At 35.7% G+C, this 17,671-nt stretch overlaps 1 protein-coding gene across 3 annotated transcripts in view; it reads right to left on the reverse strand.

The window, feature by feature from the left end:
- Window positions 1-17,671, reverse strand: part of FAF1 (Fas associated factor 1) — a 142,637-nt gene that overhangs the window by 88,283 nt on the left and 36,683 nt on the right. For all 3 annotated transcript variants that reach the window (XM_042820219.1, XM_042820221.1, XM_042820222.1), the window contains one exon: window positions 12,315-12,420. In XM_042820219.1, coding sequence (XP_042676153.1) covers window positions 12,315-12,420 — 106 coding nt within the window. The remainder of the gene's footprint in view (window positions 1-12,314; window positions 12,421-17,671) is intronic.

Consider the following 17,671-nt stretch of genomic DNA (forward strand, 5'->3'; position numbering starts at 1 on the left):
CATCAAACAAAATATTATTAATTGTTATATACTTTTCATATATTTGCACTACACACATATTTCAAATGCAAATATTAATTTGGAGAGAAATACCTACTGTATATGCACACACTGAAACAGTTTGCTCAGCTATACTGCACCAACAGTTATTTGACAAGTTATAGCATCACGAGCTGCTCATTTACATAGTCAGCTATTCTTTTTTTTTTTACAGTGAAGATGTTAATAAGACAACTGCTTTACAGATCCATACCAGCAGCTCCTCCTCTGAAAAAGAATACACAGATGCAGTGTACAAAGTGTACACCAACAAGGCACCAAAAAAATATCTTCTCCAAGTCCTAGGCAACACTCATTTTATTAACCTATCTATCTTAATATCCATATTAATATCAATAGAAAAATCCTTTTGATATTCATATAACAACCTGCGAAAATTCAGTTCCTGTTTAAAAACCTAATATGCAAGCATTGTATTCAGTGATGCCCTCCACAAAGGGACAGTTTCAAGGTGTAATTCAATACAGAATCATCAAATAGGCTAGAAAAGACTTTCAAGGTCACCAAGTCCAACCACCAACTCAACCAAGTCCCATCACTAAATCACATCTATTAGTGCCACGTCCACACACCTCTAAACTACCTCCAAGGGAGCAGAAAACCATCACTTCCATTGGCATTCTGTCACAATATCTCACCACTCCTCTACACGTAGAATTCTAACACCCAATATGAACCCATTCTGGTGCAACCTCAGATCACGTGTTCAGTTTCTTCTTCTGAAAGCTGAGCAATGGAAAATGGACGTGTGGTTGGGTGTTGCTCTGATCTCAGGCAGGATGCTGCCAAAGCACCCCTCAAAGCCAGAAACCCAAAAGCACACCAATTGCTGCACAGTCCTAACACTTCCCTCTACTGGAATTGTGCTGTGTGCCTCACATGCACCTACAGAATGCACCCTGTAAGGTGTCACTCAAATGAAAGCACATCCACTGCGCTTTGCCTTCTGTGCACTGTATCATACGACAGCAAGCAAAATAAAAATCACAGACTTTTCCATTTATGGTGCTATCCTAACAACTCCCTCTTAACGTCGTTAACTTGCATCTGGTAAGGTGTAATCTGAAAGATTCCTTACTACATTAATCATAGCCATTTAGCCCTTGGGCAGTGGAAGATACTTAGAACTCTGCTTTGCAAAAAAAAATAAAAGGAAGAAAAAAAAATAGAACCAACAAGGACTCTTACTATTTTTCTACAACATGTCTGCCAGGCAGTGATAAAATACGTTCCTAGAAAGTTGTACTTACTTCTAAAATGGCAAAAAATCTGACCATCTGGTATCACACAGCCTAACTGTACACATCTTACTACATTTCCATTAAAAGGGAATTGAAAACAGAGTATGAATCGTAGGAACTGATGTTTCAGCATCAGTACCCAACACAGCACCCAAAGTCCCCCTGCATTTTATTTCAGAAACAGAAGAGAAAGAGAAACAAAACTAAAGATTTTACAGTGTTCTCAAAATTGTTTCACTCATTTCTGAAGTCAGGCTACTTCCTAGTAATCTAAGCATTTCTAAAAGTAATTTTAAGAAACCTTGACGATTATCTTTGTGTGCAAACATTAGTTTATCCATAGCCATAATTTCAGTTCAGCATCTCCCCTCTATATCTTGTGCAAACTCTTTGCTTGTGCTTACCCAAAAGAAGTTCCTCTTCTAAGGCAAGAATCACTCATTCCTGAATAATTCAGAAGTAGGAGCATAAGAAGTACTTAAATTAATCTGGGAAGTGTTGACAATTTCAGCTTTAACTAACAGCCTCTTTCACCCACTCTACTTAAAAGGTCTTGGCTCTTTTTTATTCTGTGCAGTGACACTGGGCTGGCAGAGAAAAGGCCAGACTGCAGCTGAGAACATCCCCTGTGCACACAGCTGAGAACTGTGACCACAAGACAGCCTGGGCAGGGACAAGACAAACAACAATAGAGAAGCTCTGACATCCTCCACTAACAGCAGCAACAGAACAGTGAAATAGGATACACTTTTGGTAATACAGAACATTCAACGGAACTTCTCTCCCTGGAGCAGAAGGTAAACTGTCAAGTCAGACATGTTCAGGTTAATATTCCAAAGTTGGGTCTCATAAGGCCAAGGAAAAACATGGAAATTCACTGGAGCATTTTGCTAGGTCTGAGCAGTTTAAATTTTGTGAAAGTTTAAATTTTAAAGAACCAAGAGTAGTAAACTAGGATTAAGCCATGGGACATATTTTTACATTACTTCTTAAATCTTCCTGTAAAACACTAACTTTTAATCCACACTTACGTGTTGCAACCCATGGCAGAGCAGTTGTGCAAAGAATCAACATGAGAAACATTTTATGCTGGCTGCTAGAATATTTGTTAGAGGTTTCTGTAGGTAACTCAAGAAATTCAATATCATCTGATAATCTTTTCCTCTTCCAAACAGAATGAATTCAAACAGTCTTTACAGAACTGTTCTTCAGTTGCTATCAGCTGTGAAGATCAAGTAGAAACATCACCTTCTGAAATCCGTTGAACTGAACTGAGCTGAAGAGGAACAGAAGAAAATAGAGTTTATCTGCAAAACGGGAGAGAACTCAGAGGGCACCAAACCAAACGTTTTTGGGCTTTTTTCCTGTTGCTTATTATTGGAAAATCGAAACATCCAATGCAAAAAAATGCAAACTGGGAAGCAACATTTAGTCAGAAAGTGCACAGTCCACTCTCCAAGATGACCAAAAATAAGTTGATTTCATATAAGAAGGGACCTGCTTACAGTGTGCTCACATCCCAGTGCGAGCAGTCTCCACAAAAGGCCCTTCGTGCACAGCACAAGCCAGCAGTTCTGCTGCTATGGCACACTGGTAGCCACCAACCTCACTCAGGTTGACCCAGTCTTGTGACCTCCATTTCTTGAGGATCCAGTTATCTTTTCAAGCCTAGCTTTCTCATATGCATTTAGCTATGCTTTAGATACTTCATCACTTCTGCACCTGAAGAAGGGTTAATCTGAGAAACATTTCTACTTGATTGAATTTACCTGTGTGTCCCAAGAAGCAGACTTAAACAATTTCTTGCACCATTCACGCTGTGATGCTTCTCTAGTTGAAGACTGGCTGGTTTCATTTGTATATACATTAATCGTGGTGCTTATAGCTATCACTTAAGCTGTCCACTGTCATTTCTACTTATCTTCCAGCACCACTGCTTTCAAAACAAGGTTATAAGAAGTTCACTTTGGTTTGCTAATCTAGGCTGAGGAAAACAAAGTAGATTCAAGATTTGGTACAAACCCAAAAATTGTGATCAAACTATATAGTTAGTAAATTGTTTGTCTAAATCTTTCATGTATGATGAAAGATTATTATCATAATTCATTAGCAAATTACAGACTTTGTAATGCAGGCAGTCACAAATTTGGCTTTGTATCAATCATTTTAGACCAGCTGGGTAGAAATTAACACAACTCTGGGATACATAAAATGAAGTGCTCTTTCATTTTTTAATTCACTGGAAACTTTGAAGGAAAAGAACCTTTTTCAAAAATGTCAGTTTTCCTGATTTTTTTTTTAAATCATTCCATTTCACTGTAGAGATATAGAGCTAATACAGCATTTATGTAATACCACAATAACTGCTTAACAAAAATATAGTGAAAAGTACATGCAAAAGAAAAAGTAGAAAGTTTAAAAAATCCCTGTTTCATTGTTTCTGAGGCATTCAAACATGTTAGCGATCACTGGAAGAACGATTAAATAAACACAAAAGCTAATAGCCTAGCTACTCAAAAGATAGAATATTGTCAAAACTCTGCTTGGAGCTTTTTCAGTCAACTGAGATGACCTTGCACAAAAAATGCTTGTTTTGATTATGTCTACTTTCCCTAAGCTACAAGGCTATGTAGAGTGACAGCTGTATTTGGGAGCAACTCAAATTTTATCTTAGTGGCACCTAATCCAGGGTCTGGTACAAACAGCATGGAAAAGTCAGTGTCAAAATTAAACAATGGGCTTTTCTGGGAACAGATGCTTTTTGCCTGCAGCTGTAAAAACCTTAAAACAATCCTATAGCCCACTGTCTGGTCACGCAACTATCACAAAGCAAGGCATAAATTTTGCCACTTATTGCAAATGTTTGCTGAGCGCCTCTATAACCCTTTTTAAGAACAGTAACACGAATTTATTGAGGGTGATTATGAGGCCATTTTATCCTTTAAATGAGTGCAAGGCTCTTCAATATATGCTCATGATTCTTGGTGCAAACACAAAAGACTAACTTTTTAAGTTCATGTTTTACACAAGCATAGAAATATAACTGAAAAACCTTAGGCAACGGGTTTACTAAAGACACAGCACACTGTTTCACTGTGACAATAAGGACCAGACAAAGAAATTAATAATTCACACTTGAAATAGCAACTGTTCTCTTTGCGCAATGATTACAGAACAGTACAGTGCAGTACAATCATTGCACCATTGTTAAGATGCTAAGATCACTTCAGTCTCTCGGCTCCACAGCTGCTATGTAAAACATTCTCATCACCTCAATTCTCCATTAAAGTTTATCTTTCTCGTAAACGAATATAGCCCATATTTAGGTTCAAAGATTATCTTACTAAAAAAGACTTATACGTGTATGACTGAATTAACTGATCAGCTCCCAATTAAATGAGCAATTTACAACATCGAGACTCTAGCTGCACTCCATATGAACATAAGAGATTTTTAGATCAGCTTCTGTTGTGTATTTAAAAGTGACAGCACCAACATAATTTACATAAGTACAGTATTTTCAAATATTTTCACACTGTGCAAGCACTCTAAAATTGTGAAGTGTTTCCTTTCTTACTCAAGTTTAAAAAAAAAAAAGAGAGAAAAAAACTTTTCCAGAACAACAGTTCATTAGCACCTCACTATTTATAATTGGGTTGTTTGATGAGAAAACATGACAAAACACTGAGCCTACCATAATTTGCACAAATACAAATTTCATTGTTTGAAAACAAATCAGTAATTCAATGATTATTTTTTTTTTTTTAATATAAGTGTATATAATGCAATAATAGGAGCGTTCATTCTACAGCTTACATAGGACAGAAAGGTTGATTCGTGGCTCGGTAATTTACAAGGTGTAAACTATTTTTTAATCGTGAAAAACATTAACTAATTTTTTCACCTTTGATTCAACTAAATGGTATTTATAGAGATTGCAGTGCTGCTGCATTTAGCCACAGCGCACTGCCTTCCCATTCTAACCAGCACAGGAACCAGGAACGTGGCTGTTTAATATGTTCATAAAGCTGCTTAGGTTCTCTTGTCATTTCACGGTAACACCTTTTTAATAGCTATCATTATGATAGAAGCCACGCATAAAAATTCCCCACCTCTGGAAGTATAACGGCAAATATTCAGAATCAGAATAGCGGGTGATGGTTTTAATTGCAGTTTTTAAAAAATTCAGGGTTTTAAATTAGGTCTTGATCCCCAAAATCCTCAGCATCCTTAAATTACACGAGCAAAGCCGTTCAATTCAACGTGATTACTTCTAAAATAAGGACAACTCACATGACTGAGCATTTATAGCACAGGACCTATAATCAAAATTATAACAATGACTCCTCATTACTTTCAAATTCAAATAAATTGATCCTCATCCTTGGAGAGTTTCTCTCAAATCCAACTACATTTATGGAAGGAGTTTAACAGAGACGGGGAACGAAATAAAGACAGAAAGACGAGAGATATAAACATGCACACAAAACTCCCAGCACCGACAAATCGAAAGCTAACAGATGTGTGACTTCTAATTAGTTATAATAATCTGTGCTTCAGCGCCACTGGAACATGCCTCTCCTGCCTTTGGAAATTAAACAGCTTCCGCTGGAGTTTTAAACTCTGAGTGCTTCTAAATTTATGCAAGAAAAAAACCTCGCCTTCAGTAAATTTTAGATATTTACAGTGATAACTTTATGAAAGGAAAATATTAAATTATAATTATCCTAAACAGACACAGTCTTGTGAAACTAACCCTACATTCATATGAAAATACAAAGCATTGACTATAATGAATTTGATTCATCCTTGGACACAAAGCTTTACCACAGTAAACTCAGTCAACTGTTGCTCTTGCTTTTATATTCATAGTACTTAAATAGCGCACTTTAAAACAAAAAAAACTCCAATTGGCTTTTCATACATCCACCCTCCCCAAAAATAACGCACTTGAAAAACCCAAATGATATGAAAAGGCTTCAAGGCCTCTTTTCTCCTTTTCACAGCACTTTTTTTTTTTATTTCTGTTTGCAGTAATCTGCCTTTCACTTTCTCATTGCTACAGAACAAACGAGGAGGCTCAGCACTTTGAAAAGGGGGCTCAATGTGTAATGGGTCCACTAGAATTAATTTAGTTGCACCAAATCCATTGAGCAGTGAGGTTTTTTTCTCTTCTCAAATCATTTTGAGTCGGACGCAGCCCCCAGCCTTTGTAATTCTAGTAAAGCACTTAAAGTGCACAGTAGGTGTTCATCAGGACCATCTGGTCAAAAGCAAAACAAGCTGCTGATTTTGCCTTTGAATAGAATGAAGCAAGTGTGAATTAGTCTCTTCAATTAGCACTATTACAACCTGTCAAGTGCATATTGTAAAACAGGATTATTACAGTATTGGTCACCAGTGCAATTATTTACTCTCTGCCTTTTCTTGCATATAAAAATGTCCATGTTTTCCAGTTTTTGATAACTGAAGATCGTTTCTTTAATGATGAGCACATCCAAACCCACTAAAACCAAATTACAGGTTATGAAACATGTTCTGCCAGGAATATAGTACGCTTCATAATTAAAAGAGAAGTAAAAGAGAGTCCTTCCATTACCTGCAATTGCATTTTCTGTTGCATGAAAAGAGAAATGGTTGTACGCCTTCATCAACTCAATCTCTTAGAAACAGATCTCTAAGGCAAACATTAAGGCATTTTAAATGCCTCATAAAGTTATCACTTCCAAGGAGGTACCAAACAGATGGATTCCCCTTATTTCCCAAGAAACTTCTTTTTCAGACAATTGATAACATGACAACTTACAGAAAGTTTATCACAGGTCTCTCTCAGTATACAGAGTTCAGTTTCGCAATGTTCTGTTCTTCAGGAAAAGCCCTCTCTCTCTCCTCCCCCCAAAAATCAGAAATCATCATACTGTATAAAAATAGACTTTTCTCTGCTGGTTTAAGAAGTCCAAACCTAGCTAGCCAGACAGCACTCACTTCCCAAAGCAGAACAGCAAGGCTGCTGCAGCAATAGATGTTCAAATTCCATTTACCGTTCTCGTTACTCACAATAAATTCAATAGAATTTTTACCTGACAAATTGCTTTAAACAGCAAAAAACAAACATACCAAAAAAAAAAAAAAAAAAAACACAAAACACCACCATACAATTTTCACAAAAAGGAACTTGAATATGTGTAGCCACAACATATTCTGCTGCTTTCTCTGATAGAAAGAGAACAACAGTACAGAATGCTTGTGCACCTTTGCATATAAAAAAAAGATCTGCTAACTGCTGGTTTTTATTCACCTAAGAAAAGTGTAACTACTTTAAAACAATTAAACAGCCCAAAAATCTGACAACTTCTCATATATGTACAATATTTGGAGATGCTCATATTAGCATCTTTGGCAAATGTATTCTACTGCAATTAGTTACAAAGAACACGATCTACACATACGTGTTGTGCCCCCTGTCAGTGTCTGACCTTTACTACGGGCGATCTCACTCAATAATAAGTTCGAAAATATTTTGTACAAATATCAAAAATCTGATCTGAAAAACACACAAAGCTCTCAATGGAAATCTTTTTCTGTATTGAAAGTAATTCATCTGCTTATCTATATTTACATATTACAATTATTCAAACCTTTTAAATAAGGTTTCTGCCTGCATAAACATTCACAGAGTTTTCAAATCTCATTCAACTTTCATCAACTTCTCTAAAATAGTTTAAAAAAAAAAAAAATCAATCCAAACTATCATTAGGGTCTGGCAGCACAGAATTTCTAGCTCTTCTCATCACAAGCAGCTCTATGTACACACAGTTCCTCCTCCTGCCTGCAGGGCTATTGGATACATTGCTTTTCATATTCCACATTAGCCAGTAAGTCTATAGGGAACAAAGAACAAATATATTACCTATCACAGGTGACAGGATGCTACGATGCTAGCCTCTGATTGCTTTATTGGCTAAAGGAACGGCATAAATAGCAAATGCAGCCATGCAAAGGCAGCCTGTATTTCAGAGACGCACCTTTGCATTGTTTGCACAGATTTTATGCTTTCCTAGGAATTACAGTACCTGGTACATGCTTCTCCCAGTATTCTCAACTGGACACTTCAAGAAAAAATGCACTGATTTACAAGAGGTCCAACATTCTGCCAATTTATCCACCCTTTAGCAGCCACAGACTGCGTACATTGGATACTTCAGTAATCCAGCACACAGGAATAACAAAAAAGGCTTCAAAGTCTCTACCAGCAGTAAAACAGACAAATGCTAACTCTTTTTGATGGAGATACCCAGTTTAAGATTTTTTTGAGACTTTCCCCGGTGTCACTGACTTAACATGAAGTTTGAAGCATGCTTTTGTGACAGAGAGTTTTCTGCAAATTAGTTTGTGTATACTTCAAGATGAGAACAAAAACTCGCTTTCCATTATTTAGATATTACCCTTATGCAAAGGGAAGTCCTTCTCCTCTATCAAATAATAAGTACAACTTGCAAAAGAGATACAGAAGAAACCTTAATTTCTAACTGACTTCATAAAAATAGACAGGAAATCATTTATGCTTCATGTGGCAATGTGTTATAATATTTAGCACATGGCTTGTCAAATCAACATTAAAAAATTCTCATACTTCAGCAGGGATAATCTCTACAAATTATTTTAGCAGAATAAAGAGCAAGTATTCAGATGGAAAGTTCACTGTAGTCTTGCAAGTATTAGCAGTTCAATTTGTTATAACTGCCCTTATTCAACCATACAATACATTGGAAATATATTAATTTACAGTCTTCAAACTGGCACAAACCCTACTAATTTTCACTTTAAAAATGCAGATCATGGAAAAAAGTAATCATGATATTTCCCAGAACAGTATCTGCCCAGAATTAATTTAATACTGCAATTCTACAAGAACAAACAGATGTCAGAATCTTGCGACACAAATTAATTTGCAATTTAGGCCACCATGCTATCATTAACTTTCCAAGTTAACAACTGCCCTGCCCAACTCACTGAAAAACAATAAACAGAACAAGAGAGAATTTGACAGTTTCATTTTTATTTGAGTTCTGATGATGCCCCACAGGCTGATGAGCCCCCATCAAAATAACTGAGAGAAACTTTTTCTAAAAACTGAGAAATTACATCTTAATATTTGAAGAGTTGAAGATGCCGATAAAACATGTAGGAAAGAAAAAATTAAGAACCATCCAAAATCCAGCTACTGATTTAAAACAAGAGAAATTGTATTGAGATCTGAGCTTAAGGCTCCTCTCAGAGAATTTTTGGTTGGTTTGTTTCCCCATTAAATAGTAAGTTGCTTATCAGGTTTGTTTTTTTAGAAACATCAAGTCACCCAAATATCATTTTCAATCACATTTGATGCAATGAGCACAGAGAACCAAAGCAACAGTGTTTTAATAAACCAGAGCTGACACCTCAATGGATTCTGCATTTAATTCTTTGCCATAATCTTTGATAGTTTTCAAAGGGTGGTAGTTTTTTATTATTATTACTGGAAACACCTGGAAAAAATACTATTAGCACTCCAAATTTTACAGTATAGATAACAACAAGCCAAACAAACAGCCCTACAGAGACAGTTGCACCCAACTGTGGCAAACAATAGAACATTTTCAGAATTTTAAATTTTTCTTTTAATAATTGATGTAGTCATTTTGAATCTTTCTGCATAGGATATACCATGTGAGAAGATTGCATTAACACTGCTTAAACATTTCAACTTGTCAGTATGGCCAACTCGATTTCTGAAATATTTGCAGTATTTTCCCATCGAAACAGTAATAAAGGTAGAATAAATATATGCCACTGCTTTATAATCACTGAACATTAATGAATATTTTATGTCTTTTCAAATCTCCCTGTTTAATTTAAAAGGGTGAAATTAAGTCTCCTCCCTGCAATATGCCAATTATCTGTAAATCAAACAATAACTTGGCCATTATACTCCTTTTTGTTAATATACCAGCAGCTAATTTGAAAACACTGAGTGGTATTTTTAGGTAATAATTGAATAGTCCTTCCTGCCCTCTTGTGGTTGGCAGCTGCAATTTTCATGAAGCTTTCCATGATCACAAAAAGGTAACAGAAGTAAACTATTAATTTATTAAAGGGCAAATGAGAGAGAAAAGGAAAAAGAAAATCTGACAGACACTTAAAAGGACTGAAATATGTAAGAGAAAAGAAGGAAAGATACCACCAACTCCTCCAAATCACATAAAGTAAGTGAATTCATCAGTCATTCATTACAACCTACGATCCCTACGATCTAAAAGGAAAAAAAATTACAAGGTCATTAGGGAGTTAACATATAAAATAGTGCTTGTTTTCAATAATTAGACAAATGTTCACCAATTATTTCGTCTCAGCTGAGTCCCCAGGGATTTCCACAAGACTTTGCACAGACATATTCACCTGTTCACCATCCATAGCACAAGAAAGTCCAGCATTCTTTTTTCATTTAGCTTTGAAATCATCTTCATAATTTTATACACTCTACTGGATGTAACGCTTAGACACAGAAAAACAAGGCAAATAAAGGTTTGGTGCTTCATACTAATATGGGTATGAGATTGTAGGTGTATGTGGGTTTTTTGGCTTCCTTAGGGGAGAAAATTATAACTCACTTATAAATCAAGCTGAGTCTATCTGATAACACGTTGACTGTAAACAGAAAAGCCTAAATTCCCATGCATTATCACAGCTTTTTGGGACCTTTAAGTCTGATAAAACGTACCAGTAAACCAGTAATTCATGCAGCATAGGTAAAAGTAAACAAATAAACTGGCAACATGCAAGCAAGCGTGATTGCTTTCAGGATCTCACTATTTGAAACTACAAGTAATTTGAAGATTTATGGGAATAAATTATTAAAACAACTGATTCTAATTTTAAAGACTAATGCTTGACTCCTCAAAGAAACAAACTGCTGCAACTAGATTTGGGTGCTTGTATTAAAAAAAAAAAAAAAACAAACAAACAGAACTTACTACAGAAGGTTTAAAAAACTAAAACAGGAAACAGGCTTTCACAGAGGAAAATTAAAATTTACATCTTTAGAATAACAAAATTCAGAACGAAAACAGTTGGTAATTACTTCTCACTGTTGCTCTGATAATGCTCTAATAGCTAATATTGTTGGACTTAACATAATTCTGCCACCTTATCAAATGAAACATTTCCAAAAAATGTGTTTAACACTGGAAGATTGAGGGAAGTGTCAGATCAACAGCAAGTACACATTTCATGATAAAAGCAAACATTTAATCTTAACATTTCATAATATGAATTCTTAAGATTCCCACTTCTGTATTGTTTGTGATATTTCCAGAAGTTACTGGGTTATATGGAAAGTAACATCCAAAACACGTGGTGTTAGAAACACCATGAAGCATTAGAAAAAGAACCTTTCACTTAGAAAGGAATTTTTACAAATAAGCAGCAACTCCTTGTTCTGAATTCAGAAGGTCCAGATTCACAGATAGTTGCTCCTAAAGGTTTTAATTTTGAAGAAGTTCTCTACAATATCACCCCTTGCTGGCCATTCTACAGAACAGCAGTGACATCCATTGTATAAAGAAACCATAAGACTACCAAGTCTGTAAGAATTGGAGCACTACAGTAACAACCAGCAATAGCAGAGGTGACTATAAAATGAAGATGGAGCCAATTACAAGAAGAGTAGATAGCAACAGATTCAAAGGGCTTAAAAATAAAATGTCTTTTCTCATCCCTATGGAATAACTCAGTAAATGCTGCACACATCTTTTGTTATTATCATGTAAAAAGTAGCATCTTTCCTGTATAACATAACAGAAAATTTTTTGTTCTTTGATCAAATTACGGTAATCTTGATGAGCGAATTGATCAAACTAAAAAGAAGACTAATAAAACAAAGGAGTTTCCAACAAGACCATGTGAAACTGTCTTTAACAGAGCTGGCATTAGCTATAATGAGCTACATTTATTCTTCAGCTGTGAAACAGCACTCACCTCCTGAATGGTACTGCTTCCTGAGAAGTTGAGGTTGTACTCCCGCTGGACTTCTCGATGGGTGATGATCAGCATGAAGTTTTGATTTAATGACTCCTGCAGGGCTCTGAAATGGTTGAAAGAAAAACAAGAAAATCAGGGATAAGCATGTTAGAGCCTGTTTTACAGTTAGATGCAAAAACCCCAGGGTATCCTAAAGTCTACATGGACAAGTCCAGGCACAACATTATCATCTCTCTTTTCACTCTTAAATGCAAGGAGGCATGCTGAGAATGACCAAAGGCCATTCCTGAACTCCTTCCTTAATAAGGTGACTGCAGCCTTTAAAGCTCTCCTAATGTTAAGTATTCTCAAAATTGAGAGTCACATCATCTTCACAAACATCAGGTCTATTTAGCACTCATTATGTCATTAATACCAGGCTTGTAAGCATGTTGATGACCAGACAAAATATCAAGCTACAATGCACGTTAAAAACCAGTGGTAAGTAGAACAAGGCAAAGCATGCTCTCAATTCTTTAGGGTTACCTGAAGCATAAATCAAATGGAAATTCTTCCATTTATTTTCAAAGCACATAAACCTGGCTAATTAGAACTGGAAAACTAACCACAGCAAAATTTCTCTTGGGGTTACTGAGCATTTATATAAGTTAGTTCTGCTCAAATTGTTTTAACTGTACATTCAAATATCTTTAATAATATGAATTAAAAGAAAATCTTAAGATACAGATTAAAGAGGTCAACTTTATGTCACAAACTTGTTTATTGTGATTTTCCCAGTAACAAAACACCTAGATGTTAGAAACGCATCCTGATTAATTAGGTACAAAATTATGTAAGTTTCTCCTGTCAAAGGACATCTGTCATAGAGAAAGCAATTATAGCAGTGTACAAAAACTTACATAGGCTACAAAACTGCATAATAACCACATGCTACACTTCTAATCAATATTTATACAGACTTGACCCATTCAGCAGCAGATGGAATTCAATTGAGTTTATCTACTTCATTTTTCCTTATAACACACTCTTACAAGAATGCCAAACTTTTTTTTTTCCTTCAGATCTCAGTTTCACCACAGTTCAATATGCCATTTCTCTAAGTAATAAAGGACAAATTCAGTATGCAGATGAGCTCAGCTGTATCTTAAGATACAAGAAGACAAAAAAGACTGCTAGATTATTTGAGTCTTGATTTGTTAGTTATTCCTTCTACTGTAATTACTGATCTGCAGTTTGGCTGCTCAGATGGTAAGGAGCTCATGCAATACTCAACGGATGCTTTAGCAAGAGATGCATTATTTGCTTTAGCATCTCGAGAAAAATTACCTTACAAAAATATCTTCACCCAGCAATGTAATTTGGATTCTGTGAAATCTTATACATAACAATCACATACTACAAAACAAAATCATAAAGTGCAAGTTCTCTTGTCTTTTATGTGCTTTTGTAATAAAGAAAACTAATTTAAATCATTGTTAATGCTAGGTATGTTCTAATGTACAATAGACACCATGCATGTAATTGAACTGAGTGAACTATGCTGAATGTGCAGTCAGCTCCACTTGTCACAGCCTCATAAGAACAGGCTGGAAAAATTTAAAAATACCTGAAGTCCCACAAAGAAGACTGAAAAGTTGCATGCCGATTTTCACAGGTAATTCTAATCAGATTCTTAGTGAGTTTAGCATTGCTATAACCATACTTTCTTTTGGCAAATGTTCAGTAGCAACTAAAGTATCCCGCTGTGCTTTTTCAGATTCTGACTTTTTTTCTTTGTTTTCAAGCAAGTACTGGAGACAACTGATGTACATAACTGTCCTAAAAATATTATTAATCACAGGACATGGATTCTATTGTCACAAAGGCTCTGCTAGAGCTGTTCTTGACTCCTTCTGAAAATCTTTTGCAGATGCAAACTGCTAGCACAACACGTTTTCCTTTCATAATTGATGTAAATATGGAATTAAATAGGGCAGTTAGATTACACCCTCAGTCCCATAAAGCAAGCATAAAACACACGCTTCCATATCATCCAGATTCAAAATATTATATGGAAAAGAAAATTATAGATATACTCAAAGGAAAAGTTTTCAATTTCTGTACTTAATCTGGATGTGACAGTGGAAAGTACTTAGAAAGGGGAAAACATACTTATCAAACAGCTAAATGAAGTGCCTTAAAATTAAAAGCTTCAAAGTAACTACAGATTTTGACATCTATAGATATTCTGAATGAGAATAGCAAATGTTAACAAGTAAATTTTCTGTATTTATCCACAGCCAAATACAAAGAGTAGGCTGAAAATCAGGGTAGCTTAAAAAAAAAGTTGACTAAAAAAAATTGTTTCAACAAACGTTAGCAATTCAAGTGCATGGTCAATTATTCACCTTTTTTTGAAAGAAAAATAAGGTAAAGAAATTGTGCCAGGGAATGCTTACATAGAAATGCACTGCTTAATTGACCCAATCCACTGAGCTCCCATTTCAAAACTGTGTGGTCTGAAGCCCTAAGACATGGACCATACCTTCACAAGTTATGAAGAGTTGTCAGTGCACCTGACGGGCAATAGGCGCCCACACTCCTCTGTGGGATGGGGTTGATTTGAACACGCCACTGGAGAACCAGCCATGTAGGTCCCTCCTAAATTCATTTCCCCAAGCCATGCTCAAATGTACAGTATAAAGTTATCTAAGCAGGACACCACTCCTGAGCAAGTTGATGCTTTTTTCTTTAAGAAGTACATAACTGCCTGTGAACACTATGCAATTTTCTAAAATTATTGCATCCATGTATGCAGCAGTTTCGGTTTCCTTCAAACGTTACTAGTTGGCTACCATCTTCCAAATGAAATATCTGAATTAAAAGAGAAAAGGAAAAGGAAGAAATGAGGAGGAGAGGATGAAGAAAGAAAAAAAAAAAAATCAGTGTCAAACTCTAGTTTCCATTGAAGGCAAGTTTGTTTGTTTTTTCTTTTTTGCCACCAATGCTTACAGAATTTAATTAATCTGAGGATTAATTAGTGGTGAAAGGAAATAAAATTCTAGAAGCCGAACTAAAGTAGGCCACTTTTATCAGCAGTGCTTCTCCCCTGCTGCAAACTCTAGCTTTCAAAAGCATTTGCTGGTAGCTTAATGTTACTTTTTTTTTCCTCAGCTGAATGATTACACATTCGTGTCAGCACAGGAGGCAAGGGAACTTGACTGTATTTTTAGGCACCAATCATCCATTACAGAAACTCTGCCTACATTTGGAAAAAGAAGCAAGTCTGAGGACAGGCGAAAGAAAATAGTCCTTATTCTCATCAGATTTAGCAAGAGAAACCTGGATCAGTTTAGGATTGCATCATCACAATGAGCAGGAACCTCAGCGATGGACCAAGATTCAGTCGGGGTTGAAAATGCACGATGTGCAAACAAAAATGTTCCTCTTTAAAGCTGAAATTTCAAGTTCGAAGTTGCAAGAAATTTTTTCACTCACTCAAATAACAGGATTAAAAATCACTAATGAGTTTATTTACAAGCTCTCCATCTGAATTCTAATACAGCAAAATTTATAAACAGCAAGTCTAATACATGAAAAGAAACAATATTTAGCCTAAAAATGTTTAGCTGCAAATAATGCTAGACTTACGGGGACAGCAACTGTTCAGTCTACACAATGCTGAAGAAAGATGACATCAGTAGTCGTGTTTACATTTTAAGCTTCTACTTCTTATTGTGCTGAAATGCTTAATAAATAAAATAAATTGTTGTATCCATTGTTAAATGACCGATTTGATGCCTTCATTTAACACTGGTTGCTTTCTAAATTGCATTTTTCTTTGAAATTTTAGTAATGTTTTTAGCTTTGAAACCAAAAGTATATCCTTACTCAGTGATCAGCAAATATTCCTTTTCAGTTCAGTTCAGTTTTGTTTTTGTTTTTTTAAATGAAATGCATTCAGAATTTCCTAGTAGGCAGTATCTTCCTCAGCCACAAGAATTCTCCAAAACCTCGGAATTTTGTATAAGTAGGCATGACACAAGGTAATTAACATTTCCATTTTAAACTTACGGATTTATACAAGCTCATGTCAACAGAAGTCCAAATTTACTGTAATTACAGATTATTTACATTAAAACAAAATAAGAAATCAGTATGTAAATGTAATGTTTGTTGTAGCTAATGCAGCAAGAGATGGTAGATTAGGTTCAAACAGCAATCAGCAGATCTGGCTAACATGTAAATGAGCAGAAGTCCCTTTGTTTACATTCTATTGCATTTTAAACTTCAGGATTTTTAAACTGTCTCATGAGCAGATGTGAAAATAAAACATTAATCTTACCATCCTTATTGATGCTTTCAAAGTAACTAAAGCAAGGCACTGCTCCTGTCCAGCTAAACAGACAATACTAATAATTGGAGTTGCAGGTTACATCGTTCTTAATTAACACTCTGCTACAGTTGATAACATACACTAAAACACCATGCCATAATCACTGCTCTGCAACAATTTAAAAAAACACCTACTCAGCAAAATACATACCCATTACTTGCCATGCATATATAATTTTTATTCCTATCCACACAAACAATTACATTTCTAAAATAAATTACAATCACTTAGCAAAGAAATACATCACTGTAATCACCTCCAACATATAGATTCTTAAAACTGTCTAGGTTGGAAACAATCTTCAAGATCTCCAAGTCCAACCATCAACCTGACTTAGAGTACACTTGGTCAAGCTATTAATTGAAATGACAGTAACAAAATTATTTGGTAAGAAGCACCTCTTAGAATACACCAAACTGAAAGGAAAGACCACCTGGAAAACCTACCTGCATGGCCAGACCAGCATGCCTGCGCTTTTGATGTTCCTCTCTACTGCATTCTCCCAAACCTTTCTCCTGAACTAAACAGAGCCAGCTTTCTAGAAGCACCCATGGCAACAAAGGTAAGAAAAACCACTGGATGGAAGTGAAGAATCTAATCCAACAAAGCAAGTGCAAGGGATCGCTCCCTTGGACAACTGAATGATGGACTTCATTGGTACCTTTCTTTTTTAAAATGGATTTCCAAAGCAAATAATGTTTTTCTTACTTGTTTTACCCAGCAAATTTATACATATTCATTAGTCTCAGAGAAATCTGACAGCCTCACAAAGGACTCAAATACCGGGCATAAATCAACAGCAGGATAGAGAAAAGGGACCCACATTACATTGGGTGTAATCCTCTTACATTCAGCCAACTGCCGAACAATGATCACAAGAAGTAACTGCAGCATGTGGTATCTCTCGTCATTCACTATTACCTGTTACAGAACTATCTGAAGAACAGAAGCAGGGCAGGCTGGCAGTCTAAGCAGACAA

This window comes from Centrocercus urophasianus, unplaced genomic scaffold, assembly GCF_019232065.1.
Source record: "Centrocercus urophasianus isolate 14NV4802_14NV808 unplaced genomic scaffold, USGS_Curo_1.0 seq_18, whole genome shotgun sequence".
Taxonomy (NCBI): Eukaryota; Metazoa; Chordata; class Aves; order Galliformes; family Phasianidae; genus Centrocercus; species Centrocercus urophasianus.